This window comes from Raphanus sativus, unplaced genomic scaffold (genome assembly GCF_000801105.2).
Source record: "Raphanus sativus cultivar WK10039 unplaced genomic scaffold, ASM80110v3 Scaffold2524, whole genome shotgun sequence".
Lineage (NCBI taxonomy): Eukaryota > Viridiplantae > Streptophyta > Magnoliopsida > Brassicales > Brassicaceae > Raphanus > Raphanus sativus.
The window spans coordinates 3,791-15,146 of NW_026617832.1; the positions used below are offsets into that span (position 1 = coordinate 3,791).

At 41.8% G+C, this 11,356-nt stretch overlaps 1 protein-coding gene across 1 annotated transcript; it reads right to left on the reverse strand.

The window, feature by feature from the left end:
* Window positions 1-1,201: 1,201 nt before the first annotated feature.
* LOC130505716 (uncharacterized) lies at window positions 1,202-2,044 on the reverse strand. Its single transcript, XM_057000313.1, has one exon. The coding sequence runs from the start codon at window positions 2,042-2,044 to the stop codon at window positions 1,202-1,204; it is 843 nt and encodes a 280-aa protein (XP_056856293.1).
* Between the last annotated feature and the right edge of the window lie 9,312 nt (window positions 2,045-11,356).

The following is an 11,356-nucleotide window of genomic DNA, read 5'->3' on the forward strand; positions in this document are numbered from 1 at the left end:
AATATGAAACTATAAAAATATAATGAATTACAGATCATGTGAGTTTGGTTGCTTCACCATTATTGAGTTTGGTTTAGTGTGTTTACATAGATAAATATTCAATATGTGTATGTTTTTCTTACTTCACAGATTTCAGAAATTTTATGAATATAGGTGATATTTTCAAAGTCTAGTCTCATGAGTAAAAATATAAGGAATTCACCTTCCAATAACAATAGAATTTAATGGAATAGTAAAATCCATAATAACTAAAATTTATGAATAACAAATGATTTGAGTGGAATTTAGAAATCATCAAACCAATAACAATGGATTTTGGTAAGACTTTTAAAATCTATAAACCAATAATAGTGGATTCTCAAAATTTTAAAACTCCTTTAGAATTCGTATACCAATAACCCCTCCTAAAAGTCAATAATAGATAAATATAAAACTAATATATTTTTTTTTCGGATGAACAGTGACTCTTCTACAGTAGCGTTGCTACAGTGATTCTGCTACAGTAACTTTGCTACAGTGTCGATCGATTTGCTTGCTACAGTATCGCTCGGCACTGTTGTTACAGTGTCGTGCGTACTGTTCATCTTTTTTTTTTTTTTTTTTACCTGCAAAATTTAAAAACAAAAATCAGTAATTTATGAAAATAAAACCAATTTAAAAACAAACCTAACAGTAGGTTGCCTCCCACTCAGCGCTTATTTTTAGTCATTAGCTTGACTTTTGGAGGTCTGATTTAATCCGGATGAGGATGTGAACTTGCTCCAAAACAAGTTTCTGTGTCTCTCTTCCTCATTTGGTTGATGCAGTTGATGAAAGCTCTTGCAGATGCTTCCCCTTTGTCTCTCAGTTTTGGATCAGATAGCACTTTAACCTTAGCAAAAGAAGCTGGACCTCCTCTGCGGCGAACTCTACACTCAAGACTTTCCTCCTGACACTTAGAAGGGACCAGTGATAGAGAATATGCATCTATATTCCTTTTCATTTTCTTTTTCCTCTTTCTAGGTCTTCCCCCAGACTTAGACTTTTCAGGCTCGTTCCATTCTGAAATTTGGATGATGTCGACCGATTCTAAAGGCTCTGTGTCGGTCGATTCGTGCGGCACATTGTCGACCGATCTTGAAAGTTGAATATCGATCGATATTGATCCTGATTTTGCAAGCTCGCGATCTGCATATGTTAGAGGTGTTGGATCTTCAAACATCTATATGTATGAAATCAAATCTTCACTTTTCTTCTTCTCCACAGGATCATAGAAGACATTTTCATCAACATTAGTTAGGCACATCCTATTCTTCTTAAGATCACAAACTGCTCCCACTGTAGCCATGAAGGCTCTTCCAGAAAGAAGGGAAGATGTCCTACCTGATTTGAGCTCCACGACATGAAAATCCACAGGAATAGTGCATTCTCCTATCTCCACTTTAACATTCCTGATCATGCCTGCTGAGTTTGCTTTGGAGTTATCAACGAAAGAGAAACTATCTTTTGAAGGTTCCGTCTTTAATCCTAATACTTTAGCAGTGTCTATAGCCATGATGCTGACTGCAGATCCAGTATCGCAGACGGCGTTTGGCAAATCGTGGTTATTTATAGAGCATGGAATCAGAAACTTTCCAGGATTTTGTTTCTTCTTTAGAGTCCTCTTAGGCTTACGGCAGACCTTGTTGAATAATATCTCCATGTCCTTTTCTATCTCTCTACTCTCTCTGAAGAAATTACCAAGTCTGTACTTATAATAGGCTTCCTCAAAAGTCATACCCTTAGGAACTCTCTTCACCCTCTTGTGAAATCCATCAAGTTCAGCTTTGTTGGCTTCTCTCCTCAGGTGTTTGGGAACATAGAGTTTCTTAGCTTTCGACCTCATCCCAATCTGAATCACTTCTTTTGTTGCCTGCCGTTCCATGACAGATTCATGTCCGTCCATTTGGTGTCGATCGATACCAGGTGGATGTCGTCGATCGACACTCTCAACGAAAGAAGTTTCAACTAGAGTCAATTGCTTTTGGTCTGGTGCATCTGCAGGTTGCTGTCTGGTTTTCTCCATTGTCTTTAAGCAAATTGGCGTCTGAGATGGGTTGCGAGTTGCATTTAAACCGTGGGCATACGGGTCTGGTAAACACACTAGATTTGTAGTGAGCCGCTGTCGATCGATGCTTTCCCGTGGAGGTCGATCGATGCTGTTTTGTTTGTGTTGCTCGACGTCATATGTTTTAGCATGGTACGGGATGGGAGGATGTGGGTGTTGAGCAGCGAAATCTGAGTGGCTCTGAATTTGAACAGTAATGCATGACCCCAAAAGTGGTGTCGATCGATGTTCAGCTGAAGGTGTAGATCGACACAAGTACGAGCTACCAATGGACATGCAACTTTCGACTAAAAAGCCTTCTTCTTCCAACTTCTCATGTTTGATTACTTCCCCAAAGTAGTTATCCCATCTGGAATCGACTTGTTGCTCTTCCCAGTCGGGATGAATAGTGTCACGATGAACAGTATCCCGATGAACAGTTTCTGGGTGAACAATGTCACGATGAACAGTACCGCGATGAACAGTATCGCGATGAACAGTACCGCGATGAACATTGTCGCGATGAACAGTATTTCGGTGAACAGTGCCGTGATGAACAGTGTCGACCGATACGTGATGAACATTGTCGACCGATATCGGATGAACAGTGTCGATCGATGCGGGATGAACAGTACCTCGATGAACAGTACTCGGATGAACAGTACCCGCGTGAACAGTACTCCGATGAATAGTACCGGCATGAATAGTATCGTTCCTTTGAAGAAAATTTTCATTTTTCACAGTTTTTGCAATCTGAGAAATTTGGGTGCACAACATCTTGAAATGGGTATCGATGATGTCTATCATTCCATTCACCTCTTTGCAGAGAGAATCCAAATGCAGACTAAGCTCCTCAGTGATCTCCTGCTGTTCTTTCAAGCGCTCCTCTAGCATAAATTCCATCTCTTCTAAATTGTACTGATCCTCATCCTGGTATATAGCGTGCTCCACAAATGAGACTTCATGTACAGAACCAATCTCAGCCTCAATTATCTTGTTGTCATCCTTTACAGCTGATTTTATCCTGTGCATATCTAGATTTTTGGCACTGGTGCTGGACGCCAAGCTCTCAATCAGTCTCTCAGCTTCCTCTAGGGTCCTTGTTCTAAAGTTCCCCTCGCTTGCAGTGTCCAGCATTACATGATATTGCACATCAATACCATTGCAGAACTTCATCAACAGTTGAACCTCCGTAAAACCATGATGTGGACAGTCCCTTTGGTAGCTCCTGAACCTTTCCCAAGAGCTTTTGAAACCTTCTGTAGATCCCTTAGAGAATGTCCAAATTTTATCTCTTATTTCTTCAGTCCGTGCTTCATCAAAGAATTTTCTCAGGAATGCATTTTGGATGTCGGTCCAGGATGTAAGATATCCGGGTGGTAGCTGCTTAAGCCAAAGCGAAGCTTCTCCAACAAGTGAGTATTTGAAGAGCTTGCAAAGCAAGTAGTCCTCAGGGACTTCATCCATACAGATAAGAGCAATAAGATCCTCGAACCTTTCCAGATGGTCCATAGGATGCTCGTGAGATAATCCAGAGTAAGGTATCTGTGCCACGAGCGTGTAGTACTTTGGATTCAGCTCGAAATTCTGTGTCTGTATATCTGGTAGACGAATGGCTGATCTGTTGACATAGTATTACTCTGGACGGTTGTAATCAGCCAGTGTCCTTTGTCGAGCAGCCCCATCTACAGGTATAGCAGCTCCTGTAGCATCAGTATCGGAGTCAGGGATTACAGTCCCCTGAGCATCAAGTCTCTGACCTGCTGCATTACGCAGATGACCATCCTGGTCATGCAGGTCCCCGTTCTCATCCCTTTGTAGCACAAGTATCTCGCTCATGGTTGCTCGCAGATTGGTATCAACCGATGTTGCAGATGAAGTGTCGATCGATTCTCTTTCACAAGTGCCGATCGATGATGTATAAGTGGTATCGATCGATGCTGCGATTTTCTCTTTGCGGATCGAGCGTTCCAAACGTGCTGGGTCTGAGAAGAAAAGCAATTCTCCCTTGCTGCTTCTGGTACTAATTGGCATGAACCTGAAAAACAAGAAAAAATTTTCGTAAGTAACTTAAAACAGTAAATAAAACCTAGAATAAACCTATCAATCAAGTCTAATGGCGAATCCTTGCTCCCCGGCAACGGCGCCAAATTTGATATCACTCAAATTACCCTAACAAGTGATCTTACTCTCTCAAATAGAGGTTCGATTGTAGTACTTAGGGATCGAATCCACAGAGAGCTAGGGCGCACACTAAACTATAGATATTAAGATTTAACTAGGCAAACAGTTATAAAGCAGTAAATATGAATGTAATGAAAGCAAAGTGAACAAGGCAGTTGTTCTTATGTAACCAAGAGTTGTTTGATGGAATGATGGTAGCTAGATCTAGGGTTTCTATTCAGGTTGGGATTATAATGATATAGATACTAAAATATGATATTATAGAACTCAACTATAAGAATAACATATCAACTCTCGTTGTATAGGTTATCTATTACTAGATCCAATGATCTCACCTTTCGGGATGATCAATTAGAAAGTGTCGATCGATGACTCTATAGGAGTATCGATCGATACACCTTGCGCTCCGTCGATCGATTCACCTGTCGGGATATCGATCGACGCGCTTCTAGTAGGCTTAATGCACGGGTTGAATATATGTTCGCTAGGGTTTCTAAACCAGCTCTCGCTGTTATCTAGCAATCCTAGATCAGAGAAGACAAGTCAGATAAGAGACCAAGCTCTCGCTTGTGCCTAATGATTCTATGATCAAGTTCAGGTTAATTACTCAAGAACAAGCATTAAGAACAGTCTCAATGATTAATACCACAACTTAGCAATTCTATATTTGGGGCTAATCCCTTATAACCTATCTGAACCCTAAACCTAACAGGTGGATCTACTCAGACATGATAGTTGTCACAGAAATCATAGATGAGTAGATGAAATTGCAATAGAATAGATATAAAAACCAAAGGAGTTCCAAGAGGACTCTGAAGGAGTTCCTCTCTTCTCTCCTAAACTAAGAACAATGAATCAAAAGAAAGCGTAGAAAGCGTAGCCGTCAACAGTGGCTTAGAAATAACATAAATAGGGTTTCTGGTCGTCAAGGGTATTTTGGTAACTTTGTGGTGACTCCTGGGCTTCAGTTGGTCATAAAATATACTCAGCCCACATTCTGATGTCCCTGTCGATCGACATGCACTCTGTTGCATCGATCGACATACAATCCTCTTCTCGACAGCTTCCTCTCGCGAGGCAGACTGATCACTCTTCAGTAAAACGGGCATAACTTCTGCTACAGGATGCGGATTGACCTCAGACCGGTGGCATTGGAAAGCTAACTCAAAGCTCTATCTTGTGTCAAAAGATGGGCTAAATCCAACGGTGATAAGGTCTCCATCGAGAGCTAAACATCTGAAGCGTCTGTGCAGTTCTGCACTGCGAAAGACTCCAAAAGGCACCAAAATCACCATATTTCTCCAAATCGTCCATGAACCTGTAAATACTCTAAATAGACTCCAATACATATAAATAGTATATAAAACACTTATATACCATGGGTAAAAATAGGTAAAATCCATGGTATATCAAGAATCATGAAGATAATGGCATTGTCCGAACAGGCTAATCTGGAATCATCTGGATAGAAGGTGGGATATCTTCTTGCTCACAACACTTATGAGATTTATTCAACTTCCTGGTTATTCTCCACTGATTAGTGGTTCCAAATAAAGCTTCTTAGATCGTGGTTCATCCTGGTTTGATAATAATCATGAAGATATTGCCATATGTCCGAACATGCTAATCTGGAATTATCTGGATAGAAAGTAGGATATCTTCTTACTCACAACTCCTATGAGATTTATTTAACTTCCTGGTGATTCTCCACTGAATAGTGGTTCCAATTAAAGTTTCTTAGATCGTGGTTCATCCTGGTTTGATAAGAATCATGAAGATAATGACATATGTCCGAACAGACTAATCTGGAATCATCTAGATAGAAAGTGGGATATCTTCTTACTCAAAACTCCTATGAGATTTATTCAACTTCCTGGTTATTCTCCACTGATTAGTGGTTCCAAATCAAGCTTCTTAGATATTGGTTCATTCTGGTTTGATAAGAATCATGAAGATATTGCCATATGTCCGAACAGGATAATCTGGAATCATTTGGATAGAAAGTGGGATATCTTCTTACTCACAACTCCTATGAGATTTATTCAACTTCCTGGTTATTCTCCACTGATTAGTGGTTCCAAATAAAGCTTCTTAGATCGTGGTTCATCCTGGTTTGATAAGAATCATGAAGATAATGGCATATGTCCGAACAGGCTAATCTGGAATCATCTTGATAGAAGGTGGGATATCTTCTTGCTCACAACTCCTATGAGATTTATTCAACTTCCTGGTTATTCTCACTGATTAGTGGTTCCAAATAAAGCTTCTTAGATCGTGGTTCATCCTGGTTTGATAAGAATCATGAAGATAATGACATATGTCCGAACAGGCTAATCTGGAATCATCTGGATAGAAGGTGGGATATCTTCTTGCTCACAACACTTATGAGATTTATTCAACTTTCTGGTTATTCTCCACTGATTAGTGGTTCCAAATAAAGCTTCTTAGATCGTGGTTCATCCTGGTTTGATAAGAATCATGAAGCTATTGCCATATGTCCGAACAGGCTAATCTGGAATCATCTGGATAGAAGGTGGGATATCTTCTTGCTCACAACACTTATGAGATTTATTCAACTTCCTGGTTATTCTCCACTGATTAGTGGTTCCAAATAAAGCTTCTTAGATCGTGGTTCATCCTGGTTTGATAAGAATCATGAAGCTATTGCCATATGTCCGAACAGGCTAATTTGGAATCATCTGGATAGAAAGTGGGATATCTTCTTACTCACAACTCCTATGAGATTTATTCAACTTCCTGGTTATTCTCCACTCATTAGTGGTTCCAAATAAAGCCTCTTATATCGTGGTTCATCCTGGTTTGATAAGAATCATGAAGATAATGGCATATGTCCGAACAGGCTAATCTGGAATCATCTGGATAGAAGGTGGGATATCTTCTTGCTCATAACACTTATGAGATTTATTCAACTTCCTGGTTATTCTCCACTGATTAGTGGTTCCAAATAAAGCTTCTTAGATCGTGGTTCATCCTGGTTTTATAAGAATCATGAAGCTATTGCCATATGTCCGAACATGCTAATCTGGAATCATCTGGATAGAAAGTGGGATATCTTCTTACTCACAACTCCTATGAGATTTATTCAACTTCCTGGTTATTCTCCACTGATTAGTGGTTCCAATCAAGCTTCGTACATATTTGTTCTGTAAGACCCAAACCTGGATCCCATGATCCAACCAGTCCGCGGCCTTACCTATTAATTCTAAATGTAACTTCATGCGGTTTGGTTCAATCTTTACTTAGTCATTTTTCAATCATTTGAGGTTCATGTAATAATAAAAACAATGCGGAAGCTTAAGGCAAACAATCATTTTATATATATGTCAAATGTAATCCATACAAAGTATTCAAATCATTCAGTTGCACAATAGGCTATGATAAATCCAAATGTAAACAACAAGTACTACATCACACATCCCACACGGCCAAGGTCTTCATGGCTCCTTAGCCTTACCACGGTCCCTGTCAGAACCTGAAATCAAAGCCCACAACACATATGCATAAGAATCATGACCGATATCTTAGCAAATACAATCCTAAGCATGGATTGGGACACTAAGTCCATTTCTGGCCGATTTGTGGCCCATTGATTTACTCATCCAAAAACTAATTAAAACACATGATAAATCATGATAATTCATGATTAAGAGAATGGTCCAAGCGGATTTCCCAGAACCGGCCTTGATCATATTGATCTTGGCCATGAACAACCTAACCGGCCTCATGGTACCATCTCGTAATCAATCATATAAAATTATTCTATCACTTTGATAATTCATTATAAATCCCACTAAGAGATATCAAACGCCAAATCCCAATAACTCCCACTGGAAGTATGAGATCGGACCTTACATGCCCAACCAAGGCCATGGAGAGATTACTCTGATCTAACCAAACCTTGGTGGCGTGTTCATGAGTTTAGACTCATAGATAACTCAGAATATGATAGAGAAGAGATATATTGACAGAGAAAGAACAATAGATGCAACCATCCACACATGGATCAAACGGCCAAACCATCCGGATGGATGATTTCAGGCGGCTTGTACTTGGTTTGCATCCAGTACCTTAGGTGTGTGTTCGGAAGCCCCCACACTCTTCTCTGCAGCCTTCTCCTTTCCTCTGGTATCCATTTCCGATCAAGTCTCCCTTGCACACGGCTTAGAACTCACCGGAATCACCTTGCCTTCACACGGACTGCCTTTGCGGTCACACTTCTCTTTTCTCTCTTTGATTCTGTAGAGATTTGGGCAGAGTTTCCCCTTATGTTTCTGATGATTTATGTCGACAGAGGAGAGGGTTATTTATAGGGAAGAGACTTGGCAACCGTCCGGGCGATGTGATTGGTCATTTGGCCAACGGACACCTTTTCGCCCAAAACCGCCCAACCGCTTTGCAAACCGTCCCTTTCTTCCTTTGGGCTGATCGATCTCAAGCCCAAATGCTTACCCACAAGCTCAGCTCCCTTGCCCAAGCAACCTAGACCCAACGGACACCCATGACCAGCATCCGGTCCATGACCATCACTCATGGTCCGCAATGACCGGTCAAGACTCCATCACTCCGTCCAGCTGAGTTCAGCTGAGTACTAGTTGCCTGAGCTGAGTGAGCTACTCCTCCAGCTCCTGTGAGCTGCCCAAGACTGTGTGAGCTCCCTACCAGCTCCACCTAGCTGATTGAGCTGCTTCCGGACCATGTCCAGCTTTCGGATCACTCATCCAGCTACTATTTCCTTCTTTTCTTCTTATTCTGGTCAAGTCTCAGCTTCCTGATGCACTTAACCCTTAGTTTAGACCATGATACGCTTGCCTTTAGGTCTCTATAACCTGGCCAGCCCATCTCCCCGCACCATTCATTCTTGCTTCTGTTTCCCAAGTGATAATGTCTTTGCCATTGAATTCCCATACAATCTTTAGCATAGGAACTGTCTTTCTTTCTCATTGCCTTTTCCATCCGATCAATGATCCGAACCGGCCTTGTTTCTAAGGTGAGGTTCTTACCAAGATCTTTTGGAATTTCTGGCAAAACAATGTCTTGATCCGTTAGGCACTTCCTTAGTTGAGACACATGGAATACATTATGGTAAGCATCCATTTCAGATGGCAAATCCAGTTTGTAAGCCACTGCCCCAACTCTTTCAAGTATCCGGAATGGACCTAAGAACCTTGGGTCTAGTTTCCTTCTTCCAGAAACTCTTGCCCTACCTTTGAAGGTAATCATCTTGAGATAGATTAGATCACCAACCTCAAACTCAAGGTGTTTCCTTCTCTTGTCAGCATAACTCTTTTGGCGGTCTTGAGCTTCCTTCATCTTTCCTTGACTGACCAGTTTGATCTTTTCTGTGGTCTCTTCCACAATCTCAGGACCTATTATGCTGCTCTCCCCCACTTGGGTCCAGCATAAAGGTGTCCTGCAAGGCCGCCCATACAATGCTTCATAAGGAGACATACCTATGCTGGTGTGAAAGCTGTTGTTGTATGCAAACTCCACCAGTGGTAAATGCTTCTCCCATGAGTCACCCCAATCCAGAACACATGCCCTCAGCATATCTTCCAATGTCTGGATGGTCCTCTCTGACTGTCCATCCGTTTGAGGATGATAGGATGTGCTCATGTTCACTCTTGTCCCTAGGGCCTTTTGGAAAGGCCTCTCCAGAAATAAGAGGTGAACCTAGGGTCTCTATCTGAGACTATACTGGCCGGCACTCCATGCAGCCTCACAATTTGATCTATGTAGATTTTTACAATCTCATCCACTCCATCACTTTTCTTGATGGTCAGAAGTGTGCAGATTTGGTCAGGCGGTCCCACAATCACCCATACTGCATCCTTCTTGTTTCTGGTTGTGGGGAATCCAGTCACAAAGTCCATTGTGATGTGATCCCACTTCCATTCTGGTATGGGAAGGTTTTGTAGTAAACCACTTGGAACTTGGTGTTCAGCCTTGACCAATTGAAAGTAGGGCACTTGGCCACCCACTCAGCAATGTCAGCCTTCATCCTGATCCAATGGTAATACCTTTTGATGTCTTTGTACATCTTGTTTAGCCCGGGTGCACTGAGAACTTAGACTTATGAGCTTGGCTCATAATCTCTTCTTTTAGTCCCCAGTCACCAGGAACACTAACCCGCCCATGTACCAAAGGTACCATTATTTGTGACTTGATACTCAGTCTTGTCATTCTTTGCAACCTTTTGCAAATCTCATCCAAGCCTTGTGCTTGTTGTATTCTGGTAAGTAGATCAGCCTGGTTCACAGCCTCTAACCCAAAGGCTCATCCTCACTTGCCATGGTGTCTAGATGTAGTGACCGGACCATCCTTCCAGGATCTCTGCTTCCTTCTCAGCTGATACCCTCAGCCTACGCCTGCTTAAATCATCTGCCACTAGATTGGCCTTGCCTGGGTGATAGGCAATGTCCAAATCATAGTCGGCCACAAACTCCATCCACCGCCTTTGTCTCAAATTCAACTCAGGTTGAGTGAAAATGTACTTCAGGCTCTTGTGGTCAGTGAGAATCTGGACTTTGGCACCATACAAGTATGATCTCCATATCTTCAAGGCAAACACCACTGCGCCATCTCCAGGTCGTGTGTTGGGTAGTTGCCCTCATGCTTCCTGAGTTGCTTGAGGCATATGCTAGACCTTCCCATTCTGTGTGAGCACACAGCCTAATCCAGTAATGGATGCATCCGTGTACACCACAATGGTTGATCTTCCTCAGGTAACACCAAAACTGGTGCACTGGTCAGCATGTTCTTCAAGGCTTCAAAGCTCTTTTCACAAGCTTCTGACCAGATGAATTGACATCTTTTTCTAGTAAGTTGTGTCATAGGTTGTGCCACACTTGCAAACCTTGACATACTTTCCTGTAGTATCCGGCCAAACCCAAGAAGCTTCTTACTTCTGTAGCATTCTTTGGTCTTGGCCATTCTTGTATGCACTTGATCTTCTCCGGATCAAACAGAACTCCTTCTCAGACACCCACATGTCCTAGGAAACCAATCTCTTCTGCAGAAGCTACAACTTGCTTAGCTTGGCAAACAATTGTTGCTCTCTCAGCCTTTCCAACACCAACCTGAGATGCC